General features: G+C 42.5%; 1 protein-coding gene across 1 annotated transcript; it reads right to left on the bottom strand.

The window, feature by feature from the left end:
• Positions 1-3,050: 3,050 nt before the first annotated feature.
• On the bottom strand, positions 3,051-17,314 carry LOC139374819 (uncharacterized). Its single transcript, XM_071115965.1, has 7 exons — positions 16,892-17,314; positions 12,241-12,371; positions 11,873-12,040; positions 5,199-5,354; positions 4,892-5,003; positions 3,828-4,626; positions 3,051-3,768 (listed from the first exon to the last, which is right to left on the bottom strand). The coding sequence occupies exons 1-7, from the start codon at positions 17,172-17,174 to the stop codon at positions 3,594-3,596; spliced, it is 1,824 nt and encodes a 607-aa protein (XP_070972066.1). The 5' UTR covers positions 17,175-17,314; the 3' UTR covers positions 3,051-3,593.
• Between the last annotated feature and the right edge of the window lie 371 nt (positions 17,315-17,685).

Here is a 17,685-nt window from a genome sequence, read left to right as displayed (position 1 = left end):
GAGTCTTTGACAACTTTTAGGGCCTTCCTCTGACATTACCTGGTATAAAGGTCCTGGATGGTAGGAAGCTTGGCCCCGGTGATGTACTGGGCCTAACACACTTCCCTCTGTAGTGCCTTGCGGTCGGAGGCCGAGCAGTTGCCATTCCAGGCAGTGATGCAACCCGCCAGGATGCTCTCGATGGTGCAGCTGTAAAACCTTTTGAGGATCTGAGGACCCATGTCAAATCTTTTCAGTCACCTGAGGGGGAAGAGGTTTTGGTGTGCTTGGACCATGTTAGTTTGTTGGTGTGGACGCCAAGGAACTTGAAGCTCTCAACCTGCTCCGCTACAGCCCTGTCCATGAGAATGGGGGCATGCTCGGTCCAACTTTTCCTGTAGTCCACAATCATCTCTTTTGTCTTGATCACTTTGAGGGAGAGGTTGTTGTCCTTGCACCACACGGTCAGGTCTCTGACCTCCTCCCTATAGGTGGTCTCATTGTTGTCGTTGATCAGGCCTACCACTGTTGTGTCATCGGCAAACTTAATGATGGTGTTGGAGTCGTGCCTGGCCGTGCAGTCATGAATGAACAGGGAGTACAGGAGGGGACTGAGCACACACCCCTTGTTGTTAACTACCCTTACCACCTGGGAGCGGCCCATCAGGAAGTCCAGGATCCAGTTTCAGAGGGAGGTGTTTAGTCCCAGGTTCCTTAGCTTAGTAATGAGTTTGAGGGCACTATGGTGTTGAACGCTGAGCTGAAGTCAATGATTAGCATTCTGACATAAACTCAGCAACATCCTCTCACTGTCAACTGTGCAAACTTAACATGTGTAAATATTTGTATGAACATAAGATTCAACAACTGAGACATAAACTGAACAAGTTCCAAAAACGTGACTAACAGAAATTGAATAATGTGTCCCTGAACAAACCTGCAAGTTCCCAGAATTTTCTGGGGGGAATGGCCCCCTAGCCCTCACCCTTCGATCCAACAGGTCCCAGACGTGCTCAATGGGATTGAGATCCGGGCTCTTCTCTGGCCATGGCAGAACACTGACATTCCTGTCTTGCAGGAAATCACGCACAGAACGAGCAGTATGGCTGGTGGCATTGTCATGCTGGAGGGTCATGTCAGGATGAGCCTGCAGGAAGGGTACCACATGAGGAAGAAGGATGTCTTCCCTGTAACGCACAGCGTTGAGATTGCCTGCAATGACAACAAGCTCAGTCCGATGATGCTGGGACACACCGCCCCAGACCATGACAGACAATCCACCTCCAAATAGATCCCGCTCCGGAGTACAGGCCTCGGCGTAACGCTCATTCCTTCGACGATAAACACAAATACGACCATCACCCCCGGTGAGACAAAACCACGACTCGTCAGTGAAGAGCACTTTTTGCCAGTCCTGTCTGGTCCAGCAACGGTGGGTTTGTGCCCATAGGCGACTTTGTTGCCGGTGATGTCTGGTGAGGACCTGCCTAACAACAGGCCTACAAGCCCTCAGTCCAGCCTCTCTCAGCCTATTGCGGATTGTCTGAGCACTGATGGAGGGATTGTGCGTTCCTGGTGTAACACGGGCAGTTGTTATTGCCATCCTGTACCTGTCCCGCAGGTGTGATGTTCGGATGTACCGATCCTGTGCAGGTGTTGTTACACATGGTCTGCCACTGCGAGGACAATCAGCTGTCCGTCCTGTCTCCCTGTAATGCTGTCTTAGACATCTCACAGTATGGACATTGCAATTTATTGTCCTGGCCACATCTGCAGTCTTGATGCCTCCTTGCAGCATGCCTAAGGCACGTTCACGCAGATGAGCAGGGACCCTGGGCATCTTTCTTTTGGTGTTTTTCAGAGTCCGTAGAAAGGCCTCTTTAGTGTCCTAAGTTTTCATAACTGTGACCTTAATTGCCTACCGTCTGTAAGCTGTTAGTGTCTTAACGACTGTTCCACAGGTGCATGTTCATTAATTGTTTATGGTTCATTGAACAAGCATGGGAAACAGTGTTTAAACCCTTTACATTGAAGATCTGTGAAATTATTTGGATTTTTACAAATGATCTTTGAAAGACAGGGTCCTGAAAAAGGGACGTTTCTTTTTTTGCTGAGTTTAGGTGTTCCTTTTGTCCAGGTGTGAAAGGGCAGTGTGGAGTGCAACAGAGATTGCATCATCTGTGGATCTGTTGGAGCGGTATGCAAATTAGAGTGGGTCTAGGGTTTCTGGGATAATCGTGTTGATGTGAGCCATGATCAACCTTTCAAAGCATTTCATGGCTACAGACGTGAGTGCTACGCGTCAGTAGTCATTTAGGGAGGTTACCTTAGTTTTCTTGGGCACAGGGATTATGGTGGTTTGCTTGAAACATGTAGGTATTACAGACTCAGACAGGGAAAGGTTGAAAATGTCAGTGAATACACTTGACAGTTGGTCAGCGCATGCTCGGAGTACACGTCCTGGTAATCCGTTTGGCCCTGCGGCCTTGTGAATGTTGACCTGTTTAATGGTCTTACTCACATCGGCTGCGGAGAGCGGGATCACACAATCGCCTGGAACAGCTGATGCTCTCAGTTGGGAGACAGCACACAAGGATTGGGCCAAACTGCCAGTACAGAGGTACAGGAAGCTCATCAATGGCTATAGGAAGCGCTTGATTGCAATTATATTGACCAAAGGCTGTGCTAGCAAATATTACGTCTATGGTGTCAATAATTTAGTCAATGCCAAGTTTATTTTCTGATTTAAATGGATATATTAAGTTCTGAATCATAAACATAGGTTACATAATTGTGGAGACCAAATACATTGATGAATTTCAACTTATTTTTAGGGAAAATGGTCAGTTAGTTGATAAAAATGCAAGGGACACGACTGTGTGTATTGATTAAATAATGAAGTATAATGTTTTGGTTAGATTGACAAGGGAAACTCAGTCCCTTCAAGGATACAAAAATAACCAAGACAGTCAGAACAGAGTCAATTTTGTATATAATTTCAACAAATGCACAATGAAGTACAGTACTTTTATTGCACAAGACGATACAAGTAAATGAACTTTTCTCACTATGGTAACTTTTCTGTAAATCTGGAACCCTTACTTTGATAAAAATTAATTTTAGAATACTTCGGAAAAGGTTTAACATTATAAGGCACCATCCAGATCTCACTATAACACCAATGTCAACCTAAAGGGACTAAGTTTGTCATTCTTCATTAGTGAAGTATTTTTACAGACACCAACACACCAACCATCACCATATCATCTACTCTGCCTCATCATACTCATTCTTTCCTCAGTTCAATCACATTTCAATCAAATGTATTAAAAAAGCCCTTTTTACATCAGCAGATGTCACAAGGTGGTATACAGAAACCCAGCCTAAAACCCCAAACAGCAAGGAATGCATGATGTAAAAGCACGGTGGCTATGAAAAACTCCCTAGAAAGGTAGGAACCTAGGAAGAAAGCTAGAGAGGAACCAGGCTCTGAGGGGTGGCCAGTCCTCTTCTAGCTGTGCTGGGTGGAGTTCACCTCATCCAGTTCCCTACTACATCCAAAAGCAACAGAATTAACTACAAACACACTAACCAGTACTACATATCACTATACTCTATACATGGGCCATGTTTTCTGCTGGTGTATCCTGAGGTCTCTCCTCTGAGAACCTCTTCCCGCAGTGCGTACAGGCGAACAGCCTCTCTCCCTTGTGGACCTTCAGGTGCATCTTCAGCTGGTGCTGGTGGGAGAATATCTTCTCACACTGGGGCAGCTTCAGGATTTCTCCCCTGTGTGGACACTCTGGTGCCTCTTCAGGTTGAACAAGTGTGAAAAACTGGCCCGGCACAGGTGGCAATTGAATGGCTTCTCCCCTGTATGGACCCTCTGGTGCCTCTTCAGGCTGAACGAGTGTGAAAAACTGGCCCAGCACAGGTGGCAGCCGTATGGTTTCTCTCCCGTGTGAATCCTCTGGTGGATCTCTACTTGTTTGGGGAAACTGAAGGTTTTCCCACAGAACGAACATGGGAAGCGCTTCTCTTTGGCGATGCCACCTTTACTGATTCTGTCTCTACTACTGTCATTGGTCAATGGGCTTGTGTAGCCATTTAGTGTTGAGGTACTTGCATTATCTGAGGTCTGGTTTAACATTAGGAGAGTGTGAGGAGGATGAAGGCCAGGGAGTGTCTGTGTTGTTGCAGGGTCCATGTTCCAGTTGATAGATCCTATAGAAGGCAGGCTGAAGGCAGCACCTGTTAGGGGGTTAACCTGAGGCGCCATCAGTCTCTCTGAATCAGAACTATAGGAGCAGGATGGAGCATCGCTAGCTGAGTCTGTGTTTGTTCTCATACAGACACCTCCCCGTCCCCGCAGACCAAATCTACGCCTTACCCTGGTCTCAACCAGTCTGTTGTCACGAAGACTAAGTTCAGCTGTTGTTTTGTGTTCGACAGTCTGTTTCTGGTTGTGGTTAACAGTGTTGTTCCCCAGCCCAGAGTTGAGGACACTGTCCCATCCACTGACCACTACGTCGCCTCTGGTCCTGGCTTGCTCAGTGATGTCATCCCCCAGGCCATTGACTGCACCCGTCTGGCTCTGGGAATCCAAGATGGCCACCCAGTCTCCTCTGTTGGCCTCCAGCCAACCACCTGCAGGAAGAGGTTACAAAATAAACTTTGGCAGAGAAAACTCTACATATGGAGTGTTTTTGAGTCAATTACAGTGTTTTTGAGTCAATTACTTTGTTGTATGTAAACACAAGTTGTAAGGATTTAATTTTATGAATGAAGAAAAACAACAGCCAGGAGTATCACTATTAACACTGAAGATCTATTACTGTATGGAGGCTATATGTATTACTATTCCTATTGAAGATCTATTACTGTATGGAGGCTATATGTATTTCTACCTTACCTTGCTCCCCCATCTTTAGTCCACTCAGCAGGTCAATGCTCTCTGGTCCGTCTTCTATTGTCTCCTCTTTGACTAGCAGCATATCAGGCTTCCCATCCTCCATGTCTACTGACTGTAAGAGATACAGAGTGAGAGGATGTTGGATCAAGACATCTGATATGAGCACCCTGCTATGGAGCATCTTCTGATTGGCCAATGAGGGATTGCTATGAGTACTATGTTTACATGTTAGTTGATTTGATACTATACTAATGGTTGGAGAATTCAATTCAATTAAGAATTCAACAGTAGTTCACAGTGGGCTCACCTCAGTGAGACTGTGTGTGGTCCTGTGCTGCTCAGCTGGTTCCACTGGGGGTTCAGGAGAAGGTGTAGTCTGGTTGTTCTCCATGACCATGGTCCCCTCAGGTTTCCCCAGACCCTCCTCACACCCCTCCTCCTTCACCAGCAGCACCTCCTCCTCCTGGAAGAGAAAGGGAATACAGATCACACAGACATACACTCCCTCGGGTACGTACACACAGATAATAAACACACTTTCAACATGGAGTGTTTACCCATCCCCACTACGTTTGAGTCCTATACTGTAGTTACAGAACGACTTCATTGTTGTTAAACCCATCGTGGTGGACGTAAATATGAGTAATCATCAGGCAAGCCTGACTCAACTATTTTGATGTGCACAGTAGGTGTTTGTTAGTATGTGGGTATGTGTAGGTACCGTGCAGTGAAGGCTGCTGAGGGGAGAACAGCTCATAATAATGGCTGGAATGGAGTAAATGGAATGGTATAAAAACACGGTTTTCATACCATTCCATTCACTCTATTCCATCCCTTAATCTCCATTCCAGCCTCTATTATGAGCCGTTTTCCCCTTGGCAGCCGCCACTGTTACAGTGCCTTCAGAAAGTATTCATATACCCCTTGACTTTTTCCAAATTTTGTTGTGTTACAGCCTAAATGTAAAATGGGTTAAATTGAGATTGTTTGGGGTTACTGGCCTACACACAATACCCGATAATGTCAAAGTGGTGGTCAAAGTGGTTTTTCAAAATTTTTACAAATGAATTAAATATGAAAAGCTGAAATGTCTTGAGTCAATGAGTATTCAACCCCTGACTTTAAAACAGAGTTTAATGGCTGTGATAGGAGAACGGATCAACAACATTGTAGTTACTCCACAATACTAACCTATTTGACAGAGTGAAAAGAAGGAAGCCTGTACAGAATAAAAAATATTCCAAAACATGCATCCTGTTTGCAACAAGGCACTAAAGTAATACTGCAAAAAATGTGACAAAGAATTTACTTTTTCCAGAATACAGAATGCAAATCCAGTACAACACATTACTAAGTACCACTCTCCACATTTTCAAGCATAGTGGTAGCTACATCATGTTATGAGTATGCTTGTAATCATTAAGGACTGGGGAGTTTTTCATGATAGAAAATAAACAGAATGGAGCTAAGCACAGGAAAAATTCTAGAGGAAAACCTGGTTCAGTTTGCTTTCCACCAGATACTAGGAGGAATTCATCTTTCAGCAGGACAATAACCGAAAAACACAAGACCAAATCTACACAGTTGCTTACCAAGAAGACCGCAAATGTTCCTGAGTGGCCAAGCTAGTTTTGCCTTAAATCTACTTGAAAATCTATGCCAAGACCTGAAAATGGTTGTCTAACAATGATCAACAACCAATTACACAGAGATGGAAGATTTTTGTTTAATAATAAATGGGCAAATGTTGCACAATTCAGGTGTGGAAAGCTCTTACAGACTTACTTAAAAGATTCACAGTTGTAATTACTGCCAAAGGTGATTCTAACCTGTATAGACTCAGGGGATTGAATACTTATCTAATCAAGATAGTGTTTTATTTTTCATGATAAAATAACTATTTTTTTATAGCTCGTTGACAAAAAAATTACAATTAAATCCATTTGAATCCCACTTTGTAACAAAACAAAAATGGAAAAGTCAAAGGCTGAGAATATTTTCTCTAGGTACTGTATGTAGGCCCTAAGTGTATATTGGTTATAAAGCACTGTTGGGTGTATGTAGAATAGGGTGAGATCAGATGTGATTCATACTACAAAGAGAGTCCCAATGAAAGTGAATGAAAAGTCCATTTTGTTTTTATTAAACAAAGTTTTATATATGCCAAATGAAAACCACACATGCCTTAACAAAACATGTCCATAGACTTGATAAACTGCATTCATTTTCTCATTAAAAAAGTGTCTTGGGGAAAAAAAGAAGGTAGTTGAATAGAAGTAATGAAACATTTGTGAACATAATATAGCCTACACAGTACAAATACAATATGTAACAGATGTTTTATGTCTGACTGCAATATTCTACCTAGGAATATTCAACACTGAAATCATTTACTCTCGTTATTCCAAATGCATCTGTGGATCTTTTCTGCTGACAACATTGAAAATGAATCTTTGTCTTTAATGCAGGGTTTGATCTAAACATCAGAAGATATCGAGTGGAATGGTTTCTATGTTATAGATTGGAATGTTTTTTCTGCTGGTGTATCCTGAGGTAGCTCCTCTCAGAACCTCTTCCTGCAGTGTGTACACTTAGGGCTGTGGCGGTCATGAAAATGGGTCAGCCGTTAACTGTCATGCAAAATGACCACCGGTCTCAAGGTTATTGACCTTGTATTAACATAAACACGGTTGGCATCTCCGGGTTTCCCCGCATACAAGCCGCTGATGCGCGCCTTTGGACCATCTACAATTCAAATAAGTATTATAAATCCATTTAATATACACCATCACAATAGCTGGTGTTAAGAAACATTATGATATGAAGAAAATGTATTTCAGAAGAACAGAATTTCATGTTGAGTCGGCCTAATGTATGTTACCGATCTGGGTCTGCCATGCCAATAGCAGAAAAGATACGCTTAATTCCTGTACAATTATTTTACATCATATGATTTTATAGTTACAAGAATATAAGTGAACACTGATTGATAAAATGGATAGGGTATTTTCCTCTTAACGATTGCTGAGCGAGTGCGCAATGGAGCGGCTATTTTGTGTTGAGTGTAAAAAGTGAGCATTTGAAACGTTATGTGGCTACTTTAGTTGTGAGACAAACCTTAGAATGTCTTAGAAATCAAAACATATGGGCTGCATGATGCAAATATTGATGATTTGAAAAAGTTGCAAAACAGGCATGTGCTCTATTTCATGCCTAGACTGCACACGCTGTTCATTAATATTCCCTCCCATCAGACTATTCTCAATTTAATAAGGTCTTTATACTAAAAAATATGCAGTGGGGCAAAAAAGTATTTAGTCAGCCACCGATTGTGCAAGTTCTCCCACTTAAAAATATGAGAGGCCTGTAATTTTCATCATAGGTACACTTCAACTATGACAGACAAAATGAGAAGAAAAGAAAAAAAATCCAGAAAATCACATTGTAGGATTTTTTATGAATTTATTTGCACATTATGTTGGAAAATAAGTATTTGGTCAATAACAAAAGTTTATCTCAATACTTTGTTATATACCCTTTGTTGGCAATGACAGAGGTCAAATGTTTTCTGTAAGTCTTCACAAGGTTTTCACACACTGTTGCTGGTATTTTGGCCCATTCCTTCATGCAGATCTCCTCTAGAGCAGTGATGTTTTGGGGCTGTTGCTGGGCAACACGGACTTTCAACTCCCTCCAAATATTTTCTATGGGGTTGAGATCTGGAGACTGGCTAGGCCACTCCAGGACCTTGAAATGCTTCTTACTAAGCCACTCCTTCGTTGCCCGGGCGGTGTGTTTGTGATCATTGTCATGCTGAAAGACCCAGCCACGTTTCATCTTCAATGCCCTTGCTGATGGAAGAAGGTTTTCACTCAAAATCTCACGATACATGGCCCCATTCATTCTTTCCTTTACACGGATCAGTCGTCCTGGTCCCTTTGTAGAAAAACAGCCCCAAAGCATGATGTTTCCACCCATATGCTTCACAGTAGGTATGGTGTTCTTTGGATGCAACTCAGCATTCTTTGTCCTCCAAACACGACGAGTTGAGTTTTTACCAAAAAGTTATATTTTGGTTTCATCTGACCATCTGACCACTTATTTTCCACCATAATTTGCAAATAAATTCATTAAAAATCCTACAATGTGATTTTCTGGATTTTTTTTCTCGTTTTGTCTGTCATATGATGAAAATTACAGGCCTCTCTCATCTTTTTAAGTCGGAGAACTTGCACAATTGGTGGCTGACTAAATACTTTTTTGCCCCACTGTATGTCTGAAATTAGTTTAGATTTAGAATGGGCCATTATCAGCTGCATGTGCATGCCATCCGTATGCACTCGACAGTGTCGATAAAACACGAACGCTATAATAGGTGTGTTGGAAAAATGACCAGCTCCTGACACGCATCATTAATTCATTATGAATACGATTTATTTGATTTCATTCTTCATTAAAATGGAACCACAATGTTCAGTTGAAATGACTCGCATTTGCACGCACCAACAGTATGGATATATATATATATATATAAAATGTGGATTTGGGCTAATTCTGAGGAAGTGGAAACTTAAAATGCATTAGCTAGAAAACTAAATATAATATGCTGATAGTTAGCTGTGTAATTTACTAATCTAACAGTTCATGTAGTTAGCTAACAGTTAATGTAATGTCCTGAAAACTTTTCTGCATACCCAATGATATCTATAGGCCTATGCAATTACTTCGCCCCGTATAAACTATATCTCAAAGCCATAGCCTACCAGACTCTCGACCTTCGCCTCGTCTAAGTCCGTACGGGAGTTGCAGTGATGGGACAAGACTGTAACTACTACTAGGTCTCACGAAATTGGGGAGAAAAAGGGGTAACAAGTGCAAAAGAAAAAAAAAGAAAGCTGAGACCCTCCTCTCTCCAACAGTCACAACAGTAGACCTATTTGCTTTCAAAACTGTGATTTTCCCACAATTGCAACTTGGAGCGCAGAGAGAGAGCGTGGTTTTGAGGAGACGTTTCAGATAATAACAGCAAGTCTATGTCAATATAAAAATGTGGAACTTGAAATTGAATGACTGTAGTCAAATTCCACGTGACAGTTGAGTTATGGTAACTGGGCTACTCAAACTGCGCTCTGTAAATGAATGGTGCTGATGGGCGTTAGTAGCCTACCAAACTTGCTAACGGCCATCAAGACGCTAATAGCCTGGTACTCAACACTCTATTGTCCCTCAAATCACTCTGCGCAGAGAGAGAGAGAGAGCGTGATTTGGAGGATGGATGAGACGTTTCGGGTAATAAATAGCAGCAAGTCTATTTCAATATAAAAATGTGGAACTCAAAATTGAATGTCATGGCCTCCCGGATGGCTGTGCCATCAGAGTCCCTGGGTTCGCGCCCAGGCTCTGTCGTAACCGGCCGCGACCGGGAGGTCCGTGGGACGACGCACAATTGGCCTACCGTCGTCCGGGTTAGGGAGGGATTGGTCGGTAGGGATCTCCTTGTTTCGTCGCGCACCAGTGACTCCTGTGGCGGGCCGTGCGCAGTGCGCACTAGCCAAGGTTGCCGGGTGCACGGTGTAGCCTCCGACACATTGGTGCGGCTGGCTTCCGGGTTGGACGCGCGCTGTGTTAAGAAGCAGTACGGCTGGTTGGGTTGTGTCTCTCCCGAGCCCGTTCAGGAGTTGTAGCAATGAGACAAGATAGTAGCTACTACAACAATTGGATACCACGAAATTGGGGATAAAAAGGGGTTAAAAATAATAATAATTGAATGTCATGGTCAATAGACACGTATTCCTGCTATTTCCACCCCTGCAGATTATTCAAATTCAATCATGAAGTGTTTGATAAGATTTTCAAATGCAGTGATGTCAGAGTAATTTGAGGGACAATAGAGAGTTGAGTACCAGGCAATTAGCGTCTTGATGGCCGTTAGCAAGTTTGGCAGGCTACTAACACCCATCAGCACCATTCATTTACAGAGTACAGTTTGAGTAGCCCTGTTACTATGACTCCACGGTCAAGTGGAATTTGACTACAGTCATGACTCGTGACCACCAGTCTGGCGGTATTACGGTCACCGTAACAGCCCTACACACAGGGGAACTTCAGGTGCATCTTCAGCTGGTGCTGGTGGGAGAAACTCTTTTCACACTGGGGGCAGCTATAGGATTTCTCCCCTGTGTGGACCCTCTGATGCCTCTTCAGGTTGCAAGCCTGGGCGAAGCGCATATGACACTGGGTACAGCTGTAGGGTTTCTCCCCTGTGTGGACCCTCTGGTGGATCTCTACCTTCTGGGGGCGGCTGAAGCCTTTGTTACAGAACATGCAGAGGAACCGTTTCTCTTTACTATTGGCTGATGTGGCTCCTCTTCCCCGAGCCTGAGCTCTAGCCCTGTCATTTGAGTTCAATACCTGATCGAAAAGGACGCGGCCGTGTGAATCGGAAGGTACCATCGACGTGGACACTGGGTTGCAATCCCTGAGCGGGTGTAAAGGGGAGTGGGTTGTGACATTTGGATTTGTCTGTAAGCTTTCCCTGTAAACTAAGAAGTCACTGGTGTTGCCCTGCGAGTGTCTTTCTCCTAAGTGAGTCTCGTCTGCATTCCATGTCTTGGGAGTGTCGCTCTCCACTTTCACAGTCACCTCATCTACGACCAGACCCTCCCCTTTCTTATCTAGGGACCCTTCAGAGTATACACTACTACTGTACCGGTTCCAGTCCCCTCTCAATGGATTAGTCTGTGTATCTAAGCCGGCAGGCATGTCACTAGGTGTCATCTCTGTAGAGTATGAACAGGACGGATCATTGCCAGTCTGTAATGTGTCACCTGAGTCCTGATGGGACAGAACCATCCTCGGGCTCGTGTTGCCGTAAAGTAAATACTCTGAGCGGGGAGCAGGAGGACAGCCCAGTCGGTCCAGCCCTGTTAAAGTCTCTGTATCTGTCTCGGACTTGAGGACGGCGTTCAGCGTTCCACTGACCTCCGTGATGTTTCGTCGGGTAATGGGTGGCGCTGGGGCGGTGGTGGGGTCCTCCGTGGCTACAGGGGGAGCTCCAGCCGTTCCAGTATGGATGTCTCTGCTGTGCTGTGGGTCCTCCACTTCTTGAGACCTCTCCAGCTTGACCCCAGGACCTGCAGCCTCTGCATCCTGACACAAGAATAGAGGAGATTATTACCGGTACATGAGATGAATTGGATAACAATGTCATAGGGAAGTCTAAGAAGCTCCCCTATGGCAGATAAATTAGGATGTACTTGTAAGCAAGTGAACAGCTGAGGGGAGTCTTTCTGAAATATACTGGCCACATTTGATCTACTGTAATTTTTATGTAATACTATTACACTAACCTCTATCATGATAAAGTGCTGGTTAGAGGTTCCACTTCCCTCATCAACAGTGATTGGTTGTTCATCTCTCCATGTGTTGTGTTCCGCTGACTTCACAAAGCTCCTGTGGCCTCCAGTGAGATGTCCTTCACCTGAGAGAGTGATTGGTGGAAAAGAGGTGATTAGGTACTGTCAATGCTCAAAGCGATATTGTACACTATTGACAGTTGACTGTCTACAATTGGCAAGGATGTAAGGTAACAATTCAAATAACTTCTTGATACACTATTTATAGATAAGTAGATTATGTCCCATGCATCACATTGTTTTCAATTAGTAAATAATAGGAAATGCAGTAAATCAAGAACCTGGCTAGAATATGATAAGTGTCTTCGTGCAAGATTGCTAAATAACCAGGGGAATTATTGCATACAATCCCAAAACTGACCAAGATGCAATTCTGGTTAAAACATTTAAAGTCACATATGCGCAGAGGGGAAAGGACAACCTTCTGCAAAATGTACCTTTAGCTTTTTTTCTTAAAAAATTATCTTCATTGAAGTGAACATTTTACAAATCATAAATAGTTCACATAAAAACAATTCTAGTTTCACATCAATACATTTTAGTTCATAATTACATAACGTGATTTACAGATTTAATAGTGTCCGTGGCAAAGTCCATCTTATTTCTTCCTTTTAGTTCCGTTTTGATTTGTATTTTTTTTTATTGAACAAAACGTTATTTCAGTCATAATGCACCTTGCCTTCCAAATGTTACTGTTCACAATGTATATTATTGTCCACCATAAATCTTTAGTAATGTCATCCACGTGAGTATCGAAGACACCGTGAAAGACAGACTTGGGATTTATACATACAGTACCAGTCAAAAGATTGGACACAACTACTCATTCTCATTCCTATTTTTACTATTTTCTACATTGTAAATCATTTTCTACATTCTACATCAAAACTATGATATAACACATATGGAATCATGTAGTAAACCAAAAATGTTAAATAAAACTACATTTGTTGTATTTTATATTCTTTCGAAGTAGCCACCCTTTGCCTTGATGACAGCTTTGCACACTCTTGGCATTCTCTCAACCAGCTTCACCTGGAATGCTTTTCCAACAGTCTTGAGGGAGTTCCCACATATGCTGAGCACTTGTTGGCTGCTTTTCCTTCACTCTGCGGTCCTACTCATTCCAAACGTCTCAATTGAGTTGAGGTCGGGTAATTGTGGAGGCCAGGTCATCTGATGCAGCACGCCATCACTCTCCTTCGTGGTCAAATAGCGCTTACACAGGCTGTGTTGGGTCATTGTTCTGTTGAAAAACAAAATGATAGTCCCACTAAGCGCAAACCAGATGTGATGGCGTATCGCTGCAGAATGCTGTGGTAGCCATGCTGGTTAAGTGTGCCTTGAATTGTAAATAAATCACAGACATTGTCCCCATGCTTCACGGTGGGAACCACACATGGAGATCATCCGTTCACCTACTCTGTGTCTCACAAAGACACGGTGTTCGGAACCAAAAAACTCAAATTTGGACTTCAGACCAAAGAACAGATTTCAACCGGTCTAATGTCCATTGCTTGGGTTTCTTGGCCCAAGCAAGTCTCTTCTTCTTATGGGTGTCCTTTAGTAGTAGTTTCTTTGCAGCAATTCGACCATGAAAGCCTGTTTCACAGTCTCCTCTGAGCAGTTGATGTTGAGATGTGTCTGTTACTTGAGCTTTGTGAAGCATTTATTTGGGCTGCAATCTGAGGTGAAGTTAACACTAATGAACGTATCCTCTGCAGCAGAGGTAACTGGGTCTTCTTTTCCTGTGGCGGTTCTCATGAGAGCCAGTTTCATCATAGCGCTTGATGGATTTTGCGACTGCACTTGAAGAAACTTTCAAAGTTCTTGAAATTTTCCAGACTGACTGACATTCATGTCTTAAAGTAATGATGAACTGTCATTTCTCTTTGCTTATTTGATCTGTTCTTGCCATTATATGGACTTGGTCTTTTACCAAAATGGGCTATCTTCTGTATACCACCCCTACCTTGTCACAACACAACCGATTGGCTCAAATGCATTAAGAAGGAAAGAAATTCCACAAATTAACTTTTAACAAGGCACACCTGTTACTTGAAATGTATTCCAGGTGACTACCTCATGAAGCTGGTTGAGAGAATGCCAAGAGTGTGCAAAGCTGTCATCAAGGCAAAGGGTGGCTACTTTGAAGAATCTCAAATATAAAATCTATATTGATTTATTTAAACCTCTACAGCAGTGGTTCCCAAACTTTTTATAGTCCCGTACCCTTCAAACATTCAACCTCCAGCTGCGCACCCCATCTAGCACCAGGGTCAGCGCACACTCAAATATTGTTTTTTGTCATCATTGTAAGCCTGCCACACACACACTATACAATACATTTATTAAACATAAGAATGAGTGTGAGTTGTCACAACCCAGCTCATGGGAAGTGACAACGAGCTCTTATAGGACCAGGGCACAAATAATAATAATCAATCCATTTTACTCTTTATTTAGCCATCTTACATATAAAACCTTATTTATTAATCAAAAATTGTGAATAACTCACCACAGGTTAATGAGAAGGGAGTGCTGGAAAGGATGCACATAACTCTGCAATGTTGGGTTGTATTGGAGTCTCAGTCTTAAATCATTTTCTACACACAGTCTGTGCCTGTATTTAGTTTTCATGCTAGTGACGTCTGAGAATCCACTCTCACATAGGTACGTGGTTGCAAAGGGCATCAGTGTTTTAACAGCATGATTTGACCAAGGCAGGCTACTCTAAGTGCAGCCCAATCCAGAAATATGGCAGTGGCTTTGGATTAAATTCAATTTTCACAGAACCGCTTTTTGCAATTTCGATGAGGCTCTCTTGTTCAGATATCGGTAAGTAGACTGGAGGCAGGGCATGAAAGGGATAACGAATCCAGTTGTTTGTCATCATGCAAGCGGTTAGACAAGTGAAAATGATGGTCAGTAAAGAAAACTTTAAGCTTGTCTCTCAATTTAAAAAATGTGTTACTTTGCCCCTTGATAACCAGCGCACTTCTGTATGTTGTAAAAGCGTTACATGGTCGCTGCCCATATCATTGCATAATGCAGAAAATACACGAGAGTTCAGGGGCCTTGCTATAACAAAGTTAACCATTTTCACTGTAGTGTGGGCATTCCCTTGGTAGCAAGAGCCTCTCGGGGGATGCTGCAGTGTACCCAAGTGGCATTGGGACCAACTGCTTGCACGAGGGTTACCACTCCACTATGTCTCCCTGTCATGGCTTTCACGCCATCCGTACAGATAAATCAAAGAGGAGGATGTCTTCCTTAATTGACCCCCATAAACGTAACAGACATATACCAGGAGCTGTGCCAGGCCCGCCACGTCTGTTGACTCATCCAGCTGTAATGCATATAATTCACTGGCTTGTATCCAAAGCAGTAATTGTTTCAAAACATATCCTGCTATGTCACTGATGTGTTGTGAAACAGTGTTGTTTGATGAAGGCATTGTCTGTATAGTTTTTGGGGCCTTTTCCCCAAGCCATATCCACGGCAGCAGGAAGAATTAAGTCCTCCACAATAGTATGGGGCTTGCCTGTCCTAGACACTCAGTAGCTCACTATATAAGATGCTTCTAGCACCTTCTTGTTAATGGTATCTGTTGCTTTTATGCATGTCTTACTACTTGAAAGTCATCTTTATTCTTGCTCCAAAAACTCCCGTGGCTTATTTTTCAAATTGTCATGATTTGTTTCTAAATGTCTGCACAAGAGTGAAGGTTTCCCGAAGGAGAGTAACGGTTAATGTGATTGAATGTTAATTATTTGACTAGGCTACCTGTATTTGACATTGTTATTTCGCTGAACACTAGATTTAATTTTATTTTTGGCAGTGAAACGAGGCTACTCAGGTGAGAATAAATCCTCACCCAAATGTATAGCCCCGTTGGAAAATATAAATGTACTGTTTGAAAATGTGAAGAAAAAAAAAATATATATATATATATATATACATTTTATATATACATTTTGAACAGATATGCAATGGTTCATTGGATCAGACTAAAACCTTTGCAAGTACACTGCTGCCATCTAGTGGCCAAAATCTAAATTGCGCCTGGGCTGGAATAATACATTATGGCCTTTCTCTTGCATTTCAAAGATGATGGTACATGTATTATTAGATTTTACCATATCTAATGTGTTGCTACATTAATTTCACAAACTTCAAAGTGTTTCCTTTCAAATGGGATCAAGAATATGCATATCCTTGCTTCAGGTCCTGAGCTACTGGCAGTTAGATTTGGGTATGTCATTTTAGGAGAAATTTAAATTAAAAAAAAATAGTAAAAAACCCTTGATTCAGTATGTCCAAACTTTTGACTGGTAATGTACATTTTCTGTGCACTGAGTATATTTTTTTGAAACATCCTTGTTTCTGCAGGGTTCAGGTTGCGGTATGCGTCTTCACCACCATATTTAATCAGATATCACTTTATAGTTTTTGTTCAAATTTCAATATTTCTATTTAAATGTATGAATTTGACTGAGATACCAGCTCATTTGGTTCCCTAGTCGTATTAAAATCCAAACATATAATTACGGAATTTCCCACACATAAATAGCCCCTAATGTACCTCTTGCGGTGCCTCTGTATCGGTCGAGGATCTTGACACTTCTGGGACGACTGGCGAGAATGCGCTCTCGCATCATCTTGTCTGCGCGGTCCCGTGATACCTTCAGTTCAAGTAGCTGTAGTTTCCTCTGCAATGCCCTGTTTTCTTTATGTCTTTGAGTTATTTCCAAACGAAACACTGCATAGTCATCGTCTACGAGTTTACAGACCTCTGCCACGGCTGCATTCGCTAACACCTCCATGATGGAGGCTATTTGAGTGTGAAAAACCATACAGTTAGCCATTGTTAGAACCTAGCTTTACCTTGATAACATCAACCTGTCCTGTCTCCAACGCGATTATAAGACTACCTGGGGTAAGTATGTGATGCTGTGCAGTGTGTTAATAAACGTCTGAATAACAACAACATAAACGCTAATGTAAAAATTGTACTTGATCACTGTTCACTTCCGTTTAATTGCTCTTCTTCGTGTAGTTTTCCGGCAGACTAGACGTTTTGCTGCCTTTCCCAGGTCGGAGAGCGAATTGCACATTTTGGTCAAACAAATGGGGGAAAAAGAAATTGCACCACCATCTAACCCTAGATATATCCCACTACAGGCTGTTGGCCTGGGAGGCTGGATCCCCTTCTCTCAAAACACTCTGACACCCAAACAATTTTCTGCTACTACTTAACCTATCTTCTTGGATTTCTTCTCCATCTGTGTGGTACAGTTAATGACCATAGCAATAAACGACAAGAAGCCAACCTTACTAAAGCTCAAATTGTCCTGGTCACTCTGTACTGGCCTACTA

The sequence above is a fragment of the Oncorhynchus clarkii genome, chromosome 19 (genome assembly GCF_045791955.1).
Source record: "Oncorhynchus clarkii lewisi isolate Uvic-CL-2024 chromosome 19, UVic_Ocla_1.0, whole genome shotgun sequence".
Lineage (NCBI taxonomy): Eukaryota > Metazoa > Chordata > Actinopteri > Salmoniformes > Salmonidae > Oncorhynchus > Oncorhynchus clarkii.
Note: the sequence above shows the minus strand (reverse complement) of the source record. Positions and strands in the feature narration are given on the sequence as shown.

What these genes read in the sequence shown, in the direction of transcription:
- LOC139374819 (XM_071115965.1), bottom strand. Translation starts at nt 17,174, where the DNA reads ATGGCTAACTGTATGGTTTTTCACACTCAAATAGCCTCCATCATGGAG. An exon ending in ATACAGAGGCACCGCAAGAG is followed by an intron (nt 12,372 to 16,891) that starts GTACATTAGGGG and finishes TCACTCTCTCAG; the next exon opens with GTGAAGGACATCTCACTGGA. An exon ending in CCCGACGAAACATCACGGAG is followed by an intron (nt 5,355 to 11,872) that starts GTCAGTGGAACG and finishes TTTCTCTTCCAG; the next exon opens with GAGGAGGAGGTGCTGCTGGT.